The sequence below is a fragment of the Hypanus sabinus genome, chromosome 17, assembly GCF_030144855.1.
Source record: "Hypanus sabinus isolate sHypSab1 chromosome 17, sHypSab1.hap1, whole genome shotgun sequence".
Classification (NCBI taxonomy): domain Eukaryota; kingdom Metazoa; phylum Chordata; class Chondrichthyes; order Myliobatiformes; family Dasyatidae; genus Hypanus; species Hypanus sabinus.
Window position 1 is genome coordinate 28658766 of NC_082722.1, and position 26813 is coordinate 28685578.

Consider the following 26813-nt stretch of genomic DNA (forward strand, 5'->3'; position numbering starts at 1 on the left):
GCTCATTTATAAACAGACAAGTTTTCTTCCAAACTGAGAAGTTCAATGACTTAAAACAATGACCATTTCTCTCCTACAGAAGTTACCCAACCTACATTCTTTTTTTTAAAGAAATAATCTTCCAGAATCTTAGCAGAGGAATTATTCACCCACCACTTTATACAGATAATACCAAGTAGATAGTAGAAACTTTTCTTATCCATAGGCAACTGCCAAAACTGCTAGGAGCAAGTGAGGAATGTTTGCAAATGGAACTTCCATGTAAAATAAATGGGAAAATCATACTCTTGCTGACATATACCAAGGAACTTGGCATGCATTTGTCTCACTTTTGCACTCTTAGCAGAGGACAGAAGCTGTTCACAATACTGCCTTGCTGAGAAGAAATGTTGAAGGAACATTAAATGTAGGCTTAGTTTTCCAAAATTCAAAAATGAGAGAACACAGAGTATTATCTTTTTAATGGACAAATAACAGGAAATACAAAAATGTTTACTATACAGTAAATCAAAGGATTAAAAGATAGAGTGGACAAAAACTATTGTAATACAATAGACGTTTACTATTACATAAAAATTGACTGAATTGATAAAATAAATAATTTCTGCAAAATCTTTGAATTACAGATTAATGCTCAGCAATGATCTACAAATGATTATACTTTTAAATGTATAAAAACAACCAATGAAGAAACCACAAAAAGGATTAAAACTGAACACAGTGGTTTACAAACAGCACGTCTTAAAAATATATATATTAAGAACCAGCAAGTAATTGAATTTGGCAAAAAAGGGAGACAGTTGGCCTAGAGTATTCCACATTTCTGTCTTAATGTTTGGTCACAGTGGGAAGTAAAGCAGCCTTTTAAAAATATATAAACAGTATATTTAAAACAGGCCACTCTAAATTAGCACATTGTATACAATATTCCACCCACAGAAGAATTCTTCAGGAGGCATTAAGTTTTACACAACAACATTGCAAAATAAAATTGATACTTCACAGGTTTTTATGCCATCATTCATGTAGATAATCCTATTAAACTGTCCTGTATTACCACAGCACTGAGCAGGTATTACTGAACTTCTAAACTGTTCACATCCCACCCTCACTGCCATTTGCTCAAAGTGGAAACAAAACTATCTACAGTACTTAACATATTACTTAATCTTGTGAAAAAGATAAGGCAAGTTCTGGAGCATTACACAAAACCAACAGTACAATAAGCTTGTTTAATAATGATTCTAATTAGTCTTGTACAAAAGAAGTCTAGTGTAGAGTTCACTTTCAGGTCAGAATGGAAGACTGATCCGCAAACACTGCTGGCACATGGATGCAATAGTGTACTGACGCAGCCAGGCACACATCAACTGCATGAGATCACTGAAGATCACTGCACAAGTCTGAAAAATCCATGTTCTTCATTAACTATTACCTTTAACTTTCCATAGTCACTGATTATTCATCTTCTCCCTAATGCTGTCAAACTCCTTAGCTTTCCCAATGCATTATCTATTTGATTAACATCCCCACCAATTGTCTTTAGCCTTCTCCCACACTATTGTATCCCTAACTACACACTTGACTCCACCCAAACACAAACATCCTCCCCATTCAGGTTTGAGCCGATCTTCTTTCTGATGGAAACCTTCTACTGTTATTTGACTCTCCCAACAACCATTGTAAATCTCCTTCCTGCCACATTCTTCACCTACTCCCTGGCTTGGCCTTAGCAATCCTATCACTCCACTACATCCCAATGCACCCCCACTAATATTTCTCCAACAGTTATGCTCCGTTATGTTCCATTGAAAACTGTGGTGCTGGGAGATCACAAGAAAGGCTTACTCTACTGTATATACAGGCAACATCATGCACCTTAAGTACAGTCAAGTATTAGAGCCTCCTTTGAAATATAAACCAATCGAAGAATTGCAATAAGCCAAGGTCTGGATGCTCTTGCTCTAGTGCTCCTTCAGGCCAGGAGGATCCACAGCAACTAATCCTCAAAGAATTATTCACCTGCAGGGATGACTGAAGTTTACCAACCAGATTTGGGGAAAATCCAAACTTTCATTTCACATTCATTTTTTAGTAGTTCAAGTAATCCACATTGTTTCAGGCAATGCTTCACTAGGATTTCAGTAAATTACAAGGGGTAAGAATTTTTCATCCCATTCAAACTGTATAAGAATTATATTCTTCCAACTATGGAGTGAATGAAGAATGCATTCTGAGCGTCATATCATTTAATATTTGAGGTTCAAATGACAAATTACTTTGCATGACATTGTACTGTTCATGAAATTTTCTTACAGTACACTAATACAAACAGCTAAGTAAAACTTGAAACATTGAGACTGCATTACTATTGTGTAATGAGAATTGCTTTAAAAAGTGAATAAAATAAAAAAGACACCAATAACAAAATGGCATGAATGTACTGGTACAGAATCTCTTTATCATCACAATTGCACATGACAATATAAAACTGATATTGCATAATAACAAAAAATAAATTTTGAACAGGTCCAGTTATGAACAATTTTGACTAATACTGGTTCTGTGCAGTTTGACTTGCATTTGAATTCTACATATGTAGCTACTTGCTCTGTATTATCATTTAAATTAACAATGTTTGTAGTTTGTTAAAATATACACATTTTGCCTATAGATATGTTAAACCACAATTCCAGTTTAGATTAACAAGCAGAATTTTCAGATTAAGATCAACAAGTCAGAAACTCAAAATATTTGCAATTAATAGGTATAAAACATTAATTCAATTAATTCATTTTTCCCCAAATGGCCTGTCGGACAGAGAATCTTTTGGATCATTTGCACAGCTGAGACCAGTGAAAGTATACTAATTTACTACTACTCTAAACATGTCAAACCTGAAAGACAAAAATAGCAATTGTCAATTGTTTATTCAGTGGTATAATAAAATCCATAATATTTTGGATTAAACCTATGAATTTTAGTAAGTGATGATTTATTTTTATAATTGGATCTTATGTCACCCTAGTAATACAGCACATTAACTGGTTAACTAGGCAGAAATAAATGCATTCTCTTTTTCAATTAAATTAAAATTATCTAGAACAAAAAAAAAATCAAATAATTCCAGTCTTGGGGTTTTGTTTTAAACTCATGCACATCATGGAATTGGTGTACATCTCTATTCACAAATTTCAGGTATAACTTGCTTAGAATTAAGTTTGAAGATGCCATTAATTTAAAATCTAAAACTGTTTGAAAAAGACAATAGTTTTTCTTTTTATTAAAACACAATTCCAGCAAGAAAAATTACACTTCTCCCAATTAATTTTATAACACATGAATTCCCAGAAATTCACAACAAAATTAGTGTAGCATACTTTACACACATTGGATGGCATCTGGCTATCTATTTAGATCTTGCCTATTAAACTGTATTAAGCATGTACTACATGTCACTTTTTAAACATTATTTCCAGAACATCACAAACCACATTGATTAAAATTTAGTTCTCGATATATATCAACAGTAGCAATGAAATATCATAATTCACATAAAAAGTGACAAGTAGTTAAAGATTCCATCAGCTTACTTTATTTCTATTGAATTCTGGTACCGATTTAAATTCTGGTTTTTAAGACTGAGAGAAGTTGACTGTAAAATATCCACTGTCAGAATCAGACCTGCAAATTGATAATTGCACACCATAAACTACTCATCCTTATGAAAATCCACATTGTTACCTATGTAGCCTAACACCCTCAGTAATTGACTATTAGGAAATCCTGAAAGCAAACAATGACAATATGAAGTTTGATAGTTTACAGTGAATTAGGTTTGAAAAGTATAAAATAGCAATCAAGATATTTAGTTTTACCACCTTGTTCACTATAGCAACGAGTTGGGATTTCAAATACAACATCTTACAAAGCTTCTTCTACACCCAGCAATTCTTCAAGTAGACAAACAAGGTTTATTAACAAGATTTCTAATTGAGCAATAATTTCTCATCAATGTTTGGTCTCAACGAAGTATTGGCTTTTCATGGTAAAAAAAAGAGCAGGCAAACATTAAAATTTGAACCACAGATGACATGGTATACATATAGGTTCACCAATCTCAATATTCTGCAATGAAAATGTTTATTTTAGCCTGAATGCTAACTGAATTACAATAATCATGGCACACACTGTAATTGACAAGAATGAGAATTACATTTGGGAAAATTATCAAAAGGTGTAAACTTTAGTCAATAGGAACCATGATTACAGTTATAACAGTGGCAGATTGCTTGAGTTTAGAAATTCCTTTTGATAATTCATACAGTACTGCTCTCAGTTACACCACTTCTGAGAATTTATAAAATGTGGCCCCGACAACCACCTATCTTGCCACAACTTGCTTTACATGTACAACCAAATATGTTTTCTAACAGAAGTGATTTGACTCCTCTCCAAAATCTTTGGAAAACCCTTTTGGAAAAAACTGGTTTTAAGTGCACTTGGAAGTATTTCTACCAGTATGCATTATTGCTAAAAGATGCCGACAAACATATAAACAATAAACACGTGAAAGCCTGCAGATGCTGTAAATCCAAAACAACACACAAAATGCTGGAGGAACTCATCAAGTCAGGCAGCATCCATGGAAATGAGCAAACATTTGATGTTTTAGGCTAAGACCCTTCTTCATGACAGGAAAGGAAGGGGGAAGATGCCAGAATAAAAAGGTGGGGAGAGGGGAACGAGGATACATAGAAGGTAGTAAGTGAAGCCAGGAAGGTATAAAAATAAAGGAATGGAGAAGAAGGAATCTGATAGGAGAGGACAGTGGACTATAGGAGAAAGAAGGAAGACTGTCTTACATTGCCAACAAAGAGGGAGGCATAGCCAGGACCCATGCGAGTGCCTGTGACTACCCCTCGAGTCTGGAGAAAGTGGGAGGAGCTGAAGAAAAGATTGTTGAGGACGAGGACCAGTTCTGCCATTTGGAGAAGGATGGAGGTGAAGGGGAACTGATTGGTTCTTCTATTGAGATAGAAGCAGAAAGTTTTAAGGCCTTCTTGATGGGGATGAAAGTGTATAGGGACTGGTAAAAAGGTACAACCTAAATACTGTGAACAGACAATCGTTTTCAATCAGAAAAATATCAAAGTACAAGGGTCTCCATATTACAAATATACTTCAAAGGGATTCAAGGTATTCAACCACCATCAGCTAACATTGCCATTTAGGAGAAAAATAACTGCAGGCTGCACTGGTCTTAATGAAAAGCAAAAGCCCTTATTAGTTATTTCCAACAACATGCACTTACATAGCACCTTTAACATAAAAGTCTAATGTTGCTTTAGTGTGTTCAAATGAGAATTTATGCTTAATGGTTGTGTGGATTTTAAGAAAAACTAAAACATTGATATGTATACCACATAAGATCATTTGCCCAATCAGGCCAGAGCCAACACTCTAAAAGCTATCTAATAATACCATACCCCTGCTCTTCCCCAAAGATCCAAATATTCTTCAAGTATTAGTCAATTTCTGCTGCAGGTTATAATTTCCTTTCAACCAATGCATTCCACATCTCTAAAACAAGCTATGTAACCATTAATGGTGACAATGGCAGGCAGACATAACCCTGATTAAGGCAAATTCCAGTGTATGAGAACAGTCATCTCCAGACATCACTGCCAGTGGAAAAAATTTTTAAAAAACAGTGGTTACTAGAAATCCAAAAAATAAGATGCTGGAAATGCAGTCAGACAGTATATATGCAAAGAGAAAGTTTAGTCATACACCCATCAATCAGCTTTTCACATGTGTTGCCTGACCTGCTGAATGTATCTAGCATTTTTGCTTTATTTCGCCCCAATTAACAGCTATGTGAAAAAATGAAACTTTTCCAATGGTCCACAGTCCAGAGGAATAAAAAGAAAGTCCAAAGAGATTAAAGATGGGATAAAATCAATGGAAATTAAGAACAAAGCTAATTTTACACTGGAGGCTGACATATATAAAAAACCACAAGTCAGTGGGGATCAAGGTCAAACAACTAGTACAGGAATGCTATGTTTATATAACTGTTTGTTTCCTATAGCAGAGATGAGCAATGTTTGGCATGGCATAATGCAAATTAATATATCAAAACATAGGATAATTAACATCCTTCAAACCAACTGTGTATTTTGCTCAGGCAAAAGACTACATATACAACTCCATCATGTTGGCTTTACTGGTCCTAGGCAAGGTGTATTCTATCTGGATGATGAAAGAATGAAAAGGGACCTTGGGTTGATAGCGTTCATTAATCACAAGTTAATTCACAAATCTGCAGTTTGGCAACATGTGTTTACCCATTCATTCACTTAAAGTGAAAATTGTGTACAGAGGTCTACAGAAAGAGATTTTGTTTAAAGAGGGAAATGAAAATTTAGACGAAAGATTGTGTTCCTTCATTCTGAAATTATTGTATGTATATATTTGGTACAATAATATTTCACCATAAAATTTAGATGTGACCTACTCATCATTAACAGAGCAAGACTCTTCCAGTCTTGGCCATCTTCCCATGGATTCCAACAAGCAAACTGGGCTCATTTGGATATAGACCAATTCCACTTTCAGTTCTTGCTGCTTTCAGCACAGTTATTAGGAATAAGATTACAAATTAAATCTATCATTTAAATGGCTGTTCACATCTAAATTAACTGAAGTGCACATACAGTAATGTACAGAGCAGCTGTGATTTTTGAATTCTACACAATAATGACACAATGAATATTTTCTGGAATTTGCTAAGAATGAGGCCATTAGCACTCAAAGAGAGGAAGACATTTTAGAAACTTAAAGTAGGTAAATATGGAAACTAATTTTAAACTATTGGTTCCCTTCTCCTGTATAATGAACTAACTTAAAGTATCTCACATTAAAAAGAGCAAACTCCAAAAAATGTGTTACATTGTTTCCATTAGGAGGAACTGAATTTTAAATCATGTGCAGCTGACCACCACTCTGGCTCTAAAATAGCCATGTAAACTGTGATTTTCTCAAATATACATCTTAAAAACTCCATAAATGTTGAACATAATTATTTTTATCTTTTAAACCTTGTTTACAATATTTTAACATCTACCCTAATCTCATGTGTATGTACCAACTTTGTGCTCTGTAAGATATAAAATCATTAAAAAAAGACCTTAATTCACAGGTCTGCAAGAAATTGTCTACTTAGTGTGCCAGATGAACATATTGTTGTTAGTTGCCATTTCAGTATTTAATATAAATAAAGATGTTCAGCAGTATAGAAGAGTTTATACTGGGGAGAAAATATTTGTGAATGTTAACTTTCTCTCTGTTCCTTGGGCATCTAACATTTCAGCAAGAATGAATGTTTATATTATGCACACTGCCAAGTCAAAACTTTCATCTTACTATATCTGTATTTATTAAGGAATAAAGACCTTTTGTAAAGTAAAATGGTTAAAGACAATTTAAACAGATTGCAATTTTGAATGTAACAAACACAGCTTTTTTAATTCCTAACAAGATTTTAAAAATCTGGGCTTAACTGGTAGTTATAAAATGTATCCAGAGCAATGAGGTTCAATATTTCCAGCACTTAAGACAAATTTCAGTTATGCAATCTAATTTTACCCTGTAAAATGGCCAGTACATTTAATCAATTACATACACGCTAATTTAGTAGGAAATAGTCTTATTGGCTCAATATTCACCATGTTTGAACAATGCTCAGCATTTAACTATTTTTAGTGAATTGTGGAATAGTAATCTGATGGATCTCGTAAATCAGAAAAGTGGTTTGTCCAAACTCTCCATGTTACCAATTTGTTGAATCCAAAATGGTCAACATGTTGTTGAGAGTTACACAAATAGAAAGTGCACAGCAAAAGATAACATTGTGAAAAAGCTCCAAGTTTCTTTTCACCCCTCATACTGCTGCTGGTATCGCAAATTTAATTCTCTTAGTTCCCTCTCTCGTACTCTCCGTGATTTGTTGGACTTAGTGGATCTGCTGGACCTTGTGGATTGGGCTGACTTGGTGCTTTGACATCGAGATGAAGCTCTCTTCAAAAGGTTCTGAGAAATGGAGCGATGCAGATTCTTCATAGATGAGGATGCTGCCATGCTTACTATCCAAGGGTGTTTTAAGGCTTGGCCCACAGTCAGCCTCTCATTGGGATCCACAGTAAGAAGACGATCTATAAAATCCTTTGCGAGATTCGAAACACTGGGCCATGGCTATATAAAAGAAAGAAAATAAATAATCACCAAATCTTTATAAGTGTACAATAAGTTTAGTGATTATCAACATAACCATATTCCAAAGTCTAAAAAAATTCACTTAAGTAACATTAACATTTTATAAAATTAAAACAAACTGAGCAATACAAAAGAAAAAAAGAGTAATCAAATTTGAAATGAAAAAAGCATCAGGGAAGAAGCAAGATAAGGTGAGAGGAGTGAACAAAAGGTTTCTGCAGTTCCTCACGGGAGAGAATCTGCTAATTAATGATGCATACCAATACATTTCATAGTATTCATTATTTTTGACATTTGACAATTTGTCACACCCAGGGCATAGGCACTGGTTCATTTTCCAACCAGGGGTCATCATTTTGCATTTGAATCCAATCAATATGCACCAAGACCTAGACTTCGATACCTCCTTATGTAATTGGATCCTCAACTTCCTCACTTACAGACCCCAGTCAGTTCAAAATACCAACATCATATCACCACAATCACCATTAGCACAGACGCACCTCAAAATAATTAAGCATGACTGAGGCCATGGCCAGCCTTGCTCCAGAGCCATTACAGGGGAAAATGTGCCAACAGTGAGATTGTTGCTAAGAGCACACTCCTCAGTGAACAAAAAAAATCTTTTCAATGGACACGGGTAATGCAGGTTAACAAAGGAAAAATGGAGGATGTATATTATATTGGGGTTGAGGGCTTGACGTGCATAGACAAAATTTTAGGTATTGCAGAAGATACAAAGGTACAGTTCCTAAGCAATGAAATTCTAGAGCAAGAATCAGTTCAGAGCCCACAAAATGGGGGCAGGTGGGGTGGTAACAAAGACAATTAGTCACAATTGATGAATCAAGGACAGGGGAACCACCCCCCAACATTTTGTGAACTCTGAACTGAGTCTTGCTCTGGAATAATCTAATCAGAGCAACTGAATGTGGACACAAGGAGCTTCAGGTAATGACCTGCTAAACCAGAGACCGTTCTCAGATGAGTAGCTACTTATTATGTAAAATGCCAGAAGCAATCTGTAATCTTGTTTGACTCTGTCTGGGTCGCCCCATTTAACTCATTTGGAGCAGTCAGAGTTGAAAGACACAAATACACAAGGCTGGGGTGGGCGGAACCATGAAACAACGTTGGTTGTACCCTGGACTAGAACCAGAAAGAAAGTGATCCAGGGAGATCAGGTGACCTTGAGCCAATGGGAAGGAGATCTACCAGTTCAACTGATAAGGAACACTACAAGAGTCAGGAGTTCCAAATACGTAGCGGCGATAAGTCTCCAGCAACCAGAAACTAACCATCGTGGATAAAGAGAACCATACAGACAAATGGAGATCAGGACTTCAAGGAATTCCGGAGGAAGGTAGACTCCTTTCTGGGTAATACCTTTTCTCTTCATTGACTGTTCATGAAGGGTCAAGGATTCAAGTGGGTGTGCACACAAGTAGTTAGTTTGTGAATCCACATGCTTTTGTTAATTGAAACAATAGAAGTTAGTTGTCAGTAAATACAGATTCTCTGTGTCACACTAATAATCACTACAAGGGATGATTCTTGTATCACAGCACAAGGCTACATGTTTACACCCCTTCTCTACTCACTTTACACTTATGACTATGAGGCTAAGTACAGCTTCAATGCCATATTTATCCCATATTTAAATTTACCAATTACACCATTGTTGTTGATCTAATCAAAGCTGGTGATGAATTGGCATATAGGAGGGAGATTGAAAATCTAGTTGAACAACCACTCACTCAACATCAACAAAATCAAAGAGATGATTATTGACTAAATCAGGAGAAAACCACAAGCCAATCCCAATTAGGGAATCAGAAGTGGGGAGAGTCATTAATTTTAAATTCCTTAGTATTATCATTTCAGAGGATTTGTCCTGGGGCCAGCATATAAATGCCATTCAAAGAAAGCATAACAGCACCTACTCCTACTTTCTTAGAAGTTTGCACAGATTCAGCATGTCAACTAAAACTTTGACAAACTTCTATGGACACACAGTGGAGGGTTGTGGTCATGCATGGTATGGTAACATTAACACCCAAGAATAGAAAAGCCTACAAAAAAAAATGGTGGATATAGCTCAGTCCATCACAGGAAAAACCCCTAGTAAAACTATCCACTACTTGGCAAGATAGCACAAATGCAACACAGTTGTAACAGTGAATGGTTTTAATTATTAAACCAAAATATTAGTCTGTATATCCATATGTCTAATGGCTTATATAATACATCTTCAGCAGAACTTATTGCCTTAAGCACTATAAGACACTGACATAAGGCACTATGTCTGCTTTGCACACAAATGTCTGCTTTGCATACATTAACACTGAAAAAACATTACAACTTTTCTGTTATCCATCAGTTCTCTCAGATATTCAAGGCACCTGGATATGAAGAACATACAACTTTACTTTCACTTTTAGAGGAAACACAGTACTAAAGTGTCCAATTCAATGATAATGGTTATTGCACTTTATCATCCCTCACTGAAATGGTGTAGACTACAGAACAGTTGACAATCACATTTTGCACATCTCATTTTCTACTTTTGTTCATTTATTACTGTCTCACCAACAGATCCAACATTTTCATGTGATTAGCTCATTCTGGGTTTTGTATCACAAGAGCTAAGTTCAACAGCCAAAAATTATCAACCAATTAAAGTGGTATGCTAAGCCCATATTGCATCAAGTCATCAAACAATCTTTTATTACAGCTACTTAAGTTGCATAAAATACACTAATCCAGAGGTTTACACTTACACGAGTAACACAATTGTTTTGGTATCCTTTATTTTATTTCTAAAGCAAATATTTTACTATACATTGTTCTACAAAACATAAGAGCAGAGTTCAGCCATTCAGCCCATCAAGTCTGCTCTGCCATTCAATTTTGGCTGATTTATTTTCCCTCTCAACCTTATTCTCCAGCCTTTTCCCCATAACTCTTGATGCCTTTACTAATCAAGAAACTATAATACTCCGCTATAAATACGCCCAATAACCTGGCTTCTGCAGCAGTCCTGACAATGAATTCCAGATTCACCGCACTTGCTGAAGAAAATTCTGAGGAGAAATTTCTTCGCAGATTTTTTTCTAAAGGGATATCCTTTTATTCTGAGGCTGCGCCCTATCTCTCCCAGATGTGAAACATCCTCTCAACATCCACTCTATCTGGGCCTTTCAATATTCAGTAGGTTTCAATAAGAATCCTCTTAATGTTTCTAAACTCAATCCCAGAACCATCCAACGTTCCTCATACCTTAACCCTTACGTTCATGATTATTCTTGCAATTCTCCTCTGGACCATCTCTAATGTCAGCACATCCTTTCTTAGATAAATGGTCCACAACTGCTCACAATACTCCAATGCCTTATAATGCCCCAGTATTACATCCTTGTTTTTTATATTCTAGTCCTCTTGAAGAGAATGCTAACATTGCATTTACCAACTCAACTGTAAATATACCTTTAGGGAAACCTGTATGAGAACTTCCAAGTCCCTTTGCATCCCTTAATTCTAAATTTGCTCACTGTTTAGAAAATATACTACACCTTTACTCATTCTATTAAAGTGCATAACCATACTCTTCCCTGCACTGTAGTCCTTCTGTCACTTCTTTGCCCATTCTCCTATCTGTCCAGGTCCTTCTACAGATTCTCTCCTTCCTCGATGCTACCTGTGCCTCCACTTATATCTGTATCGTCAGCAAACTTGACCACGAAACCCTTAATTCCATCAACCAGATCATTAACGTATAACATGAAAAGTAGCAGACACAACACCAATCACTGTGGAACACTAGTCACCAGCAGTCAACCAGTAAAGGCCCCTTTTATCACTACTCTTTGCCTTTTGCCAGCCAGCCAATGGTGTACAGTCATAGAGTACGACAGCACAAAAACAGCCCCTTTAACCCAATCTAGTCCATGGTGGACTATTGTTCTCCTACTCCCATCAATCTGCATCTGGACTATAGCCCTCCATACCCTACCATATATGTACTTCTCTTAAATGTTGAAAATCAAATCCACATCCACCACTTCTGCTGACAGCTCATTCCACCCTCCGTGAAGACGTTCCTCATGTTCCCCTTAAACGTGACCGCTAGATCTAGTCTCCTCCAACCTCAGCAGAAAACTCCTACTTGCATTTACCCTACCTATACGACTCAATATTACATATCTCTATCAAATCTCTTTTCTGTAGGTAGGTGACCAGAACTGCACCTAATTAGGCCTCATCAAAGACTTAAACAACTTCAACATAACATCCCAACTCCTGTGCTCAATACTTTGATATGTGACGAATATGCCAAAAACTCTCACAGTAAACATCCATTTACCTGTGTTGCCACTTTCAAAGAATTATGGGGCTGTTCAACCATACTCCTCAGAGTCCTACCATTCACCATGCTGTCCTCCCATTCTGCAACACCTCAAATTTGTCTGTCATTTTTTAGCCCATTTTCCCAGTCGGTTCAAATCCCACTGCAAGCTTTGAATGTCTTCCTCGCTCTCTACTACACCCTCAATTTTGGTGTCATCCACAATTTTGCTGATCCAATTTACTAAATTTTCATCCAGATCATTGATACAGATTTTAAAAAAACCACCCAGCATCAATCCCTGCAGCACACAACTAGTTACAGTCCTCCAGTCAGAGAAGCAACCATCTACTTCCATTCTCTGGCTTCTCCCATGAAGCCAACATCAAATCCAATTTACTAAACTCATTCTGAAAACCGACCGACTGAACCTTCTTGACAAGGCCTTGTATATAGACTACCTCCACTGCCTTTCCTTCATCAACTTTTCTGGTAATCTCCTCAAAAAACTCTATATGATTGGTTAGACACAAGCTATGTTGAGCATCCCTGGCCATACAAATACTTATATATCCAATCTCTTAGAATATCTTCCAATAACTTAACCCAATACTGATGTCAGGCTTATAATTTCCCTAATTATTCTTAGAACCTTTCTTAATCAATAGAACATTAACTACCCTCTAATCCTCCAGCAGCTCACCCATGGCAAAAGACGTTTTAAATACCTCCACTAGGGACCCTGAAATTTTTGCGCTCTCTTTCCTGTAATACCATAACCATCTTGTTTAGCAGCCTCATGTGTGACACCTTGTCAAAGGCCTTCTGAAAATCCACAAAAACATCCATTGACTTCCCTTTGCCTAACCTACCTGTTATTTCCTCAAATTATGTCAACATAGGTTTCATTTTAAAGATATAGACTTGGCATTTAAACATTAATGGCCTGCTTATAATAAGGATAACAACTGAGATTTTAGTTTGAAATTCTCATGTTCTTCCACCACTAAGAATCTCTTCACAAAATTAGATGAGACTGAATGCAAGTGCCTATGCAACAAATATGCATTGCTGCTTGGTGAAAGTACAACCCTATGTAACAAAAGCTATCCAAAAGCTCATTTCTAGTTCTACACACCCAGTAGATATCAACTTCATACCGAGGAATATACATATTAGCCTCAACATCTTGAAAGAAGAGCATCAAGTTAAAAAGTACATTTGCACAACTTGAGCCAAGGGAAAAACTTAAGAAACTAAGTTAAAAATTAAGAAACTTTAGATGATGGAAATTTAATAAAACAGTAAATATTTAAGATTGGGTACGATCTGTGATGACAGAAGCAGAGATAACCTTTTCAGGCTGATGAACTTTCCACAGCATTTTCTCATTTTATTTTGGATAATTAAACTAAAGTAGAAAAATAACCATACAAAATGTACTTTAAATTTTGCACTGTACAATGTTGTTACTTATTCTTCAAAACAATGAAAAGGTATTAGTTTTGATGTTCGCCTAACTACAAAAGCTAATAGATTCTCCCACAAGAGACAACAGACTATCAAATTGAGGGAATTCATGCACAAATTTAAGGCCAAGGTGGTTGTTAAGCAGTAACCTAGTACTGCATTAGTAACTCAGTCACACTTGACTTGAGGTTGGGAAGCACTGCAGGGGAGCAAAGAATAACTAACAGCAACATTAATTTTTCACCGTTATAACAGGGCATGCTGATTAACTCACTGTTAACTGCATTGAATTTAAGGAGCCTAGCTACCAATCCAAGCCTAACTAATCCAAACATGTTGGTTGGTTGGAGTGTATTCTGATCAAACATTTCGATTTAGATTGGAATGGACCCACCTCTGTACTTGATCCAGGTCAGGATTATTGGCTTTAAGAAATAGTTTAGGGTGTATTTATGTGGAAATTCATTCAAAAGTACACTAATACCATGTACCATTATGACAATGAGGATAGAATAACATCAATACATGCGTCTTGTGCTTGGTTCAGAGTGGCAATAGTGGTGTTAGGTGCAAGACGAGGCTTAGGGTTTAATCATCAACAGACCTGCATTGCAAATTTCAGATCACAACTTAAAACAAAGGACATGATGCTCACACCATTTCCATATTTGAAATTTTCAAGAAGCTTAAATCTCAGATACATCAATACAATATTTTATAGGTTGAAGAAACAAGGACCCAGGTTAAAAGTGAAGTCCACAGGGAAAACACTCCAATGTTTGGAGTTGATCTTCGTACAAAAGAAAACACTTTGTGGCCCACAACATCAAAAGAGGAATTCTTCAGAGCAGAATCTTCGCTTAACCATCTTCAGCCGCTTTCTTAATGACAAAGGTCATAAATGGAGTTTATGTGAATGCAATTAAGTGCTATTCCTTTTCCAACTCTTGAGAAAATAAAGTAGTACATGCTCACTTGCAGAAAAGTCAATCATGGCCTGATTATAAGCACAAAACATTCATAAAAAACATGTCAATGACCATCTCCAAAAAAGTCTGACCACCTATAATTCCACTGAATATTTATGACAAGCTCATCACTATTAGTGTGGGGGTTGCCACTGATCAGAAAATCAAATTCCAGTCACAGAAACACAAATAAATAGCAGATAAGCTGAATATATATTACAATGAACAGGTGCTGTTGTCACAATGAAGGGAGTGTAATGCTTAGAAAGTGTGTTACTGCATTCCAAACTAAACCATTTCCAAAATCTGCATAATCTATAACCGTGGTCAACAGAATCAAGCATATGAGAACACCATTTCATTTCCAAGTTATGCACTATCCTGACAGGGATCTTATTACTCCATTATTGTCATTGTATCAGATTCCTGGAGCTTCTTAGTTATCCGTGGAAATGTTTGAAACTGAGATTTTCATGCATTGAATCTCGTAATGTAACAAAATGGAACCTGTAAGATCCCATAGCACTTCGCTATATGCTGGTACGTGACAAGAGTCATGTAATGTCCTTGATCATTGTGCATTGTGCAACTAAGGGAAGGCTGATCTACTGCTGGCTTTGGAAAGTGCAGCTTATTGAAGCGGAGCATCTGCTTGCAGCACAGATAACAGCCAAAGCATAGCTTGAGAACTTGTATAGAAAACAAACTTTGTAAGCTGCAAATCAGAAGCAACCTCTAGACATTGAGGAGTGGAGATGCTTCTCATTATTGCTAGCAATAAACATGTCTCTGAATAGATCCACTGTGTTTTTCAGTTCTTTATTGTAAGACCTACCAAAAGGTAGTGACACAGCTCACTTTTATCTTCTCAAAGACAATTAGTTACAGGCAGAAATGGTGATTTTGCTGACAATGCCCATTTCTTGGATGAATAAAGAATTTGCTTTCTTCCTTAGCTTTTACAACCAACAGTTTAAACAAATCAATGATCATGCAGCAAATCTAATGGAAGATTAAACTGGGGAGACAATGAGCAGCATCAACCACACTTTGCACTGGATTGGTTTTCAGTATACATCATTAAGAACAAGGTCAATACAGCTCATTTATAAATGAATACAGGCAACCCCTGCATTATGGTCTTTTGAATAATACAAATTTCCTTTGCAGAATTCACAATTCACAACCAGAAAATTTGAGATGCAGTATAAAATTTGTTCTCATTGTATTTGTGAATAAAGTAAATAAATACAAAAAATGTTTCCAACTAGCATTTGATGTCTATACAGATGAAACAATTCTGTTTTACAGATAATTTTCTCAGAAGGCAACACACCCACAACCTGAGCCTTGTAATGCAGGGGTCACCTATACATCATGCTTGAAGCCATCTGAAAAAATCTCTACAACAAACTCTTAATTTTTCAGGTATTTGCAATGAACTCTCATTTTTTAGAAAACTACCCAAAGATCAAACTTTAGTACATGGATTTATAATCTCTGGATAAGTAACATGCTAAGGCACTGTTTCTATCTAAATATAAAACAATATTATTCAAGTGTTTGAGAGGACACAGTATATGTTATGTATGCTGACAAGGTACTTCACCAACATTTTATAAAATTTGTTGGCCTCACTAATTATTTTATCAGTCAGCAATTTAAAAACAATGTGCAACTAAAGAAAACAAAAATAAATTACACTGCTATAGGAATAGTTAAAACAGGTTGATGCAAGTATTGTTATATTATTGACCTTATCAACTTTGGATCACCACAAATATACAGCTTTAAAGATTTTATATTTTCTGTGTAAGCTTAGCATCGCCTCTAATATTATCTGCACTCTGCAAATAATAGTCTCTACATATAAACTCTGCAAGTTTTATAAAGCTTTGGTAAACTTCAGTTTTCAAAACTGTCATTAGAAGTTATCCTATTTATATGTATTGTGAAATATTTGCATTATCAGTTCAATTCCAGGACCTGAAATAAGAATTCCAGCAATATTCACACTCATTTTTGCTGGATAATTGGGGAAAAAAATAGTCTTTGAGGTTAGCCAATCATGACAATTTATTTTCAGGTCCTGCACCTTCCAATGTTACTCTGAACCTTATCACAACCAGTACATTTCTGTTAATGATACATAAGCACACAAAAACTTGGTGCGGCACTTCCAAATAGTGTCATAAGCACTGTTACATTAAAGAAATGTTAAATCATTTGAATGAAATTATGTGATATCAACAACCTGTATTGTTAACTCCATTTCACTCATGTGCGAGCTAACCTGAATATCTAAGCATTTGCTATATTCTGATTTTTATTGTTATTGATAATCAGAATTCATATTTAAAACTGCTCATTTGAAGGCAGATAACTAGACACAGATCCAGGACTGAACACAAAAGATTCTGCAGATGTTGGAAATCTTGAGCAACATACAGAAGATACCGTAACAACTCTGCAAGTCACGCAGCATCTATGTAGGGGAATACACAGTTGACATTTTGGACCAAGACCTTTCGTAAGGACTGGAAAGGAAGGGGAAGATGGCAGGTGATGTGAAACTAGATGAGGGAGAAGGTGGACAGGTGGGGAAGGGTGATGAAGTAAGAAGTTGGGAGGCAATATGTGATAAGGGGCTGGTGAAGAAGGAATATAATAGGAGAGGACAGTGGATCATGGAAGAAAGGGAAGGCGGAGGGTAACCAGAGAGAGGTGATGGACAGGGAAGGAAGAGAGGAATAAGAAGGGAGTCAGAATGGAGAAATAGGAAGAGAGAAAGGGAGGGAATTGATTCCAAGATAGAATATTGGAATAAATTTGTTTCTACTATGCAATATTTCTCCCTTCATGAGTAAATAAAAGGGAAACTTAGAAAATACACTAATAATAATTTATACTCCAATATCTAGTTTCCAAAACTGCCAGTGCAGCAGTTACAACTTAGTAAAATGATCATTTACTAAGAGATTATGAACAAAAGTTTAAAATCCTTTTTGCTCCTGTCAAGCTAAGACAGACTAAAAATAAATGTTCAGGGACTGACTTGGTCTTCAAAAACAATACTGACTACACTTAATTGTCTGGAAAGCACTTTACTAAATTTAAAGTGTACAACTATTAATTCTGCATCCACCATCCCTTTAAAAATAAAGAGGTTATGAGTATGTACGCATGGTATTCGCCTTATTTAAAAACAGATCAACTTTTAGTTGTGATTAGAGGTACACATCACAAATATTACCACCTGTGAATTATAATCAAAATCAGATTTAATATCACCAGCATATGCCATGAAATTTGTTAACTTAATGGCACAGTACAACGAAATACATGATAAATAAATAAGAGGAAAAAAACTGACTTACATTAAATATAATCAAGAGTAAATCTGCAGATGCTGGAAATCCAAGCAAAACACACAAAATGCAGGAGGCCATCTTGGCCTGAAACATCGACTATACTCTTTTCCATGGATCTGCCTGGCCTGCTGAGTTCCTCCAGCATTTTCTGTGTCTGTTGCTTGTACCAAGTATATACATGCCTATTATATAGTTAAGTTGAAATAAGTAGTGCAAAATGACAGAAATAAGAATATAGTGAGGTAGTACTCGTGGGTTCAATGTCCATTTAGAAATTAGATGGCAGAGGGGAAGAAGCTGATCCTGAATCACTGAGTACTGTATCTGCTTCCCAATGGCAACAATGTAAAGAGGGCATGTCCTGGGTGGTGGACACCATCTTCCTTAGGCACAACTCCTTGAGGATGTCTTGAATACGAAGACGGAGGCTGATACCCATGACAGAGCTGACTAATTTCACAAGTTTCTACAACTTATTTCGATCTTGTGCAGTAGTCAACAACCTCCCCATACCAGAATATACCCCACAAACAGAATGAACAGCCAATCACTATTAAATTCACAGTCAGAAAACTGAGAAGTTAAGATTTTCTTTAAAATAACACTTTAAAGGGTGAAAAGATTGGAAAATGTACTTTTTGGTAAATCAATGTGGTTTGCTTGGAGATTAAAACAATGTTGACACTTGCTTTTAACCTCAAAGAAAATAAACCACATTGATCTAGCAATCTGTAACAGGGCATATTGTCAGGTAAAGCTCAGAATGATCCCTGTATCTACCAAGTATTGTCATCAATTTGGGTGAGCACCTAAACACAGATAAAATTCCCATGAACAGAAAAAAATTCTAAAAATGCATATATTTTAACTATTTAAAATTTTATGCACAAAATAAAAGTTGAAACCCTCACAGAAAAAGGTAAAACAATTTAAAAATTAGAATGCACTGCAGAATTGCAAGCTGCATACATATCTGTAAATATCTAGTTGCCAAATGGTTCTGTATGTGCTCAGTTAATGTGATCAGTCCCAGCCTTTTTGAAGTCAGTAAATGGCAGGATCTCAGTACTTAGTAAATGTTAGTATACCTGGGCTCGAGCCTCTTAAGGCACAGAAGCCACTCTCAAAACTGGCACATAGAAAAATAAACACAAGCGATTCTGAAAATTGATGCTGGAAATCAAAAATGTTAAGAGTTCCCACCCAGTGTTGCACTTTGTGCATAACTTGGACCTCTAGACAAAGTGAAAGCTTGTCGAATTCATTTCATTCTTGTATCTCATTTTTAGTTCTTTCCAATTAGTCAGCAGATCTTGAGACTTTACTACAAACATCATGCCCTAGCTACCACCTGCAACCTGCCTACTAAACCACAGACCACATTGAACACTGTTTGCTTGAAGTTGTAATGGGAAGCAAAGGATCAGAACATATTCTAGGTAAGCAACCTTGAACCTACAAATACTAATTAAGCTAGTCATGTTCTGATTGATGCAGCTGTGCTAGGGATTGATTAAGCTGTACTAAAGAAAAGCAATATGTAATCACTTCACCAGATTCCCACCAACCTACCTTTCTGCAAATAGATGTACCCATGATAGCGTTAAGCTGACAAATGTACTCATTGTGAAGCAGATGTCATTTCTACTGTAAGAGCATATGTTAATACATAGTGTGCTATGAACAAATTACTTAAGTGGGATAGATTTCAAACACTATTACCAGCATGCAAGAACATTCATAATGCCACAAGGTGAAGACCGGTAACTGATACAATCTGAAACTTCAGTCGAGTGTATCTCAGGTAGTAGACTGATACAGTTTTCAGTGTGGAATGAACAAGCAACTGCCAAGGACAGCTTCAGAAACAAATCTACTGAAACTACTACACAGAACCACTTACATGTTAAGCATCAAAAGTAGGTTACAGACAGCTCTCTAACTCCAAAAACCAAAAGATTGTTGTAAAATTCTATACCGTGCACATCTAGGCAACAATTCCTATGGACACCACAGAATAGGAAGATCCACTTTGATAAACCACCTTCAATCATAGAGTAACAAGACACACAATGGTGTGATGTTTGTAAATCTCTAACAAGAAAACTGCAAAGTGAACAATGCTACTTGACCCCCAGTATCCAACCAACTGACTTTATTTCTGTGATGCAGAGAAATCCACTGAACAATAAAATATTCCAAAGCCTAAAAACACATAGTACTCCAGGTTTTGTTTTCTATAGCAAAAACATGGGAGTAGCCCATGTGACCTACCCACAGGAAAATAGTATACATCCATTGATGCCAATTAACATCCATCACCTCCTCAGTAATAATGTAAAGCATTCTTTTCACCATCAAGTTTACTTACATTCACTAATAATTTACTCACTAATAACTTTCACACAAAAGGCTCAATACATTCCTACAAAACCTGTTGGCAGGTCAAGATTCAGATGTGAATACAAGTCAAACACTAAAAAAAAATAGAAATAACAGTCCTCTTCAAGATCTTGGGAGACATCTACCAAACTTAAATCAATAAGGACCAAAGGAAAACATTCAACCCATGTGCAGAAGACAACAAACTGTGCAAATGCAAATATAAACAAATAGCAATAAATAATGAGACCATGAGATAATGAGATAAATGGTCCTTAAAGAGAGTTTATTGGTAGTAGGAACATCTCAATGATGGGGCAAGTGCATGTAGTTCTCCTCTTTTGCTCAAGAACCTGACGGTTGAGGGGTAGTAACCGTTTCTGAACCTGGTGGTGCAAGTCCTGAGGCTCTTGTACCTTCTACCTAATAGTAGCAGTGAGAAGAGAACATGTCGTGGGTGGTGGGGATCTCTGATGATGGATGCTGCTTTCCTCTGACAGTGTTCAATGTAGATGTGCTCAAAGGTTGGAAGGGTTTTACTTGTAATGTACTGGGCCAAATCCACTACCTTTTGTAGAATTTTCCACTCAAAGGAATTGGAATCTCCATGCTGTCACCTTCCGGTCAGCTTGACCGACTCTAATCTGTCTCACTAACAAGGCATTTTCCCCTCACAGAACTGACACTCACTGGAAGATCTTTTGTTTTTCACAACATTCCCCGTTAACCTTAGAGGCTGTTGTGCATTAAAATCCCAGAAGATCAGGAGTTTGAGATATTCAAACTACCCCTTTTGGCATCAACAGTCAGTCACTAAGATCACATTTCTTCCCTGTTCTGATGTTTGGTCTGAGCAACTGAACCTCTTGACCATGTCTGCATGCTTTTATGCATTGAGTTACTGCCACATGATTGGCTGATTAAATATTGCCATTAATGAGGTGTATAGGTGGAGCTAATAAAATGACCACTCAGCATAGATACGATTGAGCAACTTCTAGAGAACCTTAGTATTCATCATTCTGCAAACATTTACAACCCCCCCCCCCCCCCCCCCCCGCCACAAAAGAAAATTAGCTATGTCTATGCACAGGAGGACACAGATTCATAGAATGAAAACAAGGAAATTCTTGTTATAGGAAATGGCTGCTTGGCTTATTTTATGTCAACATTTGTTCTTAGGGCAGAATGGGTGAATATCTTTACTAAACCTGCCCAAATTCATTCTTCCAACTATTTTATTCAAAGATGTAGAATTTGAAACATAACTTAAAAAATGAACAACCTTATGACATTTTTAGTTTTGAAATTATGTTGGCATTAAATGAAGGTCATCTGAAAGTCTAGGGTTAAGCATTAAACAAATGAAATAACTTGTATGTAAAAATAAAAAACCCTAAATTAGACATGAACTTAGTAACATTGACCCTTGCCTGTACTAATCAAATAATTATTTATTAACAGAATATTAAAGGCCAAGACACTAAAACTACTAAAACACTAAAACAGGAGCTGCTAGGAATTCAACATAGCATTAAGGAACTTGTCAAAACCAAGAACATAAATACATGAGCTGCAAAAAGGCAAGCATGTAACCTTAAACAGATTCCCCTTGATAACTGCATAGGGGAGTATGATATTGCTTGAGTAGATGCACATCAATTTGATCCATACTCTTGCATTGTTCAGTTCTAGCTAATTGATCTAGCTGCTGCTCGAGTATTCAACTGCCTTGAACCCATCATTCCATATGGAAATTCTCTCAGGCACTCAAATGTAATCATTATCATCTTTGAAAAGTGTTACACAAGATTGTTCATCAGTATTCTCATGAACACACTGCACCCAAAGCACATGCCTTTCAATCTTCACACGTTAGCGAAAGACCACATTGCTTATATCAGAGTCTCACCGGGACATCGGCCAGGGGTAAATAAAACTGCATAACTATCACCTGCATGACTCACTTAGCAACTCTTGCCGTTAAACTTCACTCTAGTATGACAGCAATCTAGGATGAAACGTCATTACTTTTTTTCTTGAGACACAATAAAAACTGTGGTACTACTTAAAGAAACAATTTTCACTCAGCCAAAATCAACACAATGAATTATCTTGCTTGCAGGACCTTGCTATTCTACAATGTTAACTCTGGAAAAAGTAAGTGTTTTAGTTTCAAATAATGTATGAAAATAGTTTTCCACATACTCAAAAGCTAATTCAATTTATAATCATGCCATTAAAAAAAAATTATACTTGAGAAGCTTTTCAGAACATTACATGCACAGTTTAATTATTATTATAATTGTAGTGTGACAAACATTTACCTGCAGCACATAATAAAAACATTAGTTTTACAGTAAGGGCTTAAGACTTCACAGTTTCAAAATAGTTTCATTGCACACATTCCAAAAAAGTATGGGTTAATAGTTTAATTGATCACATTGGTGTAACTGGACAGCACGGGCTCAATGGGTCAGAAAGGGCCTGGTGCCATGCTGTATCTATAAATAAGAAAATAAACATTTAATTATAAAGGTATTTTGGAACAAATAACATACACATATATACATAATTATACAGACATGCACATATATACATACACACTCGCACACACACATTAAATACATACATATATAAGAAAGACAGGAAAATGAAACTGTAGCCAAGATCAGGTCAGCCAAGTTTTTAATGAATGGCAGAGTGAAAATGTCTGATAGAGACAAAATAAACTAATAGGTTAGTGCAAACATAACAAACTACAAAAAAAGGTAGAGTTACTATATACTTGTTCTAAAAAGTATTTCACTTTTATTGTCCTTGAGGTGAGGCTAAGTTAGTATTAATAATATCATGGGCATTTAGAAAATCCTTCAACATTCAGTACTAGAAAGATGAGTCAAGGTCAAATCCACAACTCTAACAATTTTATAAATAATCAGAGCAGTAAAAAGCAAAGGACAAACTGACGGTGATAATAATTTTAATACAGCCCAAGAAATTCAAGAAACACTGCTTGTGCGTACTGATCATCTATTCCACAGTATCTGTCTGAACTTAAACTTGATTCAGTGTTTCACATTACTAGTAAATTTGCTTAAGCAGTGTAAAATGTCCAAAGAGGAATAATACGATGTCAAAGTCTGACATTGAGCCACTTCTAAAGGTAGAGCTATGGTGCGATGGAGGTCTAAAGGGCCATCTAAAGCACAAGATCTAAGCAGCTAAAGGGCAATTGCCAATTTCAGAACAATTAAAATCAAGAAACTGCAGGCAACCAAAATCAGGGATGCAATGAGAGAATACCAGAGCAAGGTAAAGGCTCAATTCAATTAGCCACAGGCCGTGTACTTGTGTTAGGGACTGAACAACATCACAGATCATAAGCTGAAACCAGGAACAATCTCTAGCAATGAAACATTTCTAATGGATTAGCTCAATACCTTCTAGAGCTGTTTTGAGCAGGCAAACAAAGTTGCACCAAAACTCATCCCACCATCACCACTCTATCCCATACATATAGAGGCAGGAGTCAGATCTGCTTTCATGAAAATTAATTCTTGAAAAGTGGCCATCCCAGATGGAATTCCAAGGACAGATTCTGAAATCATGTGCCAATCAACTGGCCATCATCTTTGTTGACATCCTCACCCACTTACTTCAACAGACTACAGTCTACATCTGCTTCAAGAAAATATCCATCATTGTAGTCTCCAAAAGTAGTAAAAGTGTCTTGGCACAATGACGTTTGACTTGTAGATCTAACATTAACCTTATGAAGTGCTTTGAGAGATTGCTAACAACCCACATCAGTGCCAGCTTCCAAGACAATCTAGATTACTTGTAATTTGCATACAGGCAAACTAAAGCTATGGAAAACATCATCGCCCATGAACTATTTTCAACTCAGGGCTCTGGATCGCCTTAATAACAATACATGGCAAGATGTTATTCGCTGATTAAAGCTTAGCCTTCAATATCATAAATAATAAATACATTGTTATTAGTCCTTGGCATGTGTGGAAAATGGCATCTGGACTTTCTGATCTGCAAATGTCAATCATAGCATTTCATCTACCCCAACTCTCAAAACTGTGGCTCTCTGAGATTGCATGCCCAGTCTCCAGTTCACCTCTCTGTATACCCATAACTACATGGCCAAAAACAACATCAGCTCGATCCTCAAGTTCACTGATGACACTACTGTAATAGGCCGGATCAACAACTATGATGAAAGAACATGAAAGAAATTATAGTGTTAGAACAATGGCATAGCTCTTAATGTATGACTAAGAACCTAGGAAGTGCAGGGGTGAAGGCAACCCAGTCCTCCTCAAAGCTACTGATGTAGAAATAGCCAATAGTTTCAAGTTTCTAGGCATCCATAACACCACTTCTCCTGGTCCCTCCATATTGATCTGATCAAGAAAGCACATCAATGCATGTACTTTTATTGGAGTCTGAGACGATTCAGCTTGTCCACTAGGATTCTCTCAAACTTTCTACAGCACATTTTTTTTTGTAGAAGTATTCTAATTGATTACATCTCAGCTTAGCATGACAACTGCTCTGCTGTGGATCTCTGAACCACTGCTGAGTGTACTGCATGCTCATTGCTTCCTTCCATCAAATCCACTTCAAGGTGTGTTGGATCAGAAGGCTAATGGTATCATCAATGATGCCTGTCACTGGCCACTCGCTTTTCTCTCTGGAAGGTACAGCAGATTGAAAAGCCAAATGACCAGATTCAAAAACAGCTTTGTCCCCACTGCTATCAGCTTTCTGAACATCTTCCACATCTCCCTCCCAGTGATGCTGCCACACATTCTCAAAGCCTCAAAGCTACTTCTTCCATAATTGTCACTGCAGCATTTCTTGTTGCATTACTCAGTCTGCATTACTGCACTTTATACTACTCCTTTATTTTCAACTCATCACTGTATTATTACCATGTACAGAGTTTCACATGAGCAAGGAAATTCATTGAACCATCATGTATTTTACAATAAACTAAATCTGAAATGGACAAGGAGAGATCACATAGAACTTTACAGCTGGAGAAATTTACAAACATGGGGAAGGAATAGACAACTGAGATAAAGTTCTGAAGGATAAGCAAACCAAACCTGATGCAAAACTCAAGCAGAATTTTGCATGAGCTGACATACAGAAATACAAAAGGCGGCCAATATATACTATAGTATGTACTATAGTATGTATATACCACTAGCTACACCAAGATACAAGAGATTGCAAATGCTGGAAATCTAGAGTGATACACAAGGTGGACCAATCACAAACGAGAAAACGAATCTACAGATGCTGAAAATCAAGCAACACACACAAAAATGCTGGAGGAGTTGAGCAGGCCGGGCAGCTTATATGGAAAAGAGTACAGTCAATGTTTCGGGCTTGCTGAGTTCCTCCAGCATTTTGTGCATGTTACAGGAAGGTGGAACTCAGCAGGTCAGGCGTTATCTGGGGAGGGAAGTAGACAGCTGACATTTTGGGTTTCTATAAAGGGCCTCAAGCCATAAAGTTCACTATCTTTTTGACTCCACAGATCCTGCCTGAACTGCTGAGCTCCTCCAGCCCCTTGTGTGTTTCTAGCTACATCACTGTGATGCCCATGTTCAATAGTTTTAATTCTCTTTTTTGTTCATATCCTAAGGGAAATCTACAATAAATATAGGTAGCATGGAGTAAATGAGGTGCTCAAGGAATATAAAGAATGTAAAAAGAATCTTAAGAAAGAAATTAGAAAAGCTAAAAGATGATATGAGGTTGCTTTGGCAAGTAAGGTGAAAATAAATCCAAAGGGTTTCTACAGTTATATTAATAGCAAAAGGATAGTGAGGGATAAAATTGGTCCCTTAGAGAATCAGAGTGGACAGCTATGTGCAGAGCCAAAGAGATGGGGGAGATGTTGAACAACTTCTTTTCTTTGGTATTCACTAAGGAGAAGGATATTGAATTGTGTAAGGGAAACAAGTAGGGTAG

General features: G+C 36.5%; 1 protein-coding gene across 1 annotated transcript in view; it reads right to left on the reverse strand.

The window, feature by feature from the left end:
- Positions 1-452: 452 nt before the first annotated feature.
- The window catches only part of pskh1 (protein serine kinase H1), a 35439-nt gene continuing 9078 nt past the window's right edge, over positions 453-26813 (reverse strand). Inside the window, exon 3 of the mRNA XM_059992736.1 lies at positions 453-8256. Coding sequence (XP_059848719.1) covers positions 7939-8256 — 318 coding nt within the window. The 3' untranslated portion in view covers positions 453-7938. The remainder of the gene's footprint in view (positions 8257-26813) is intronic.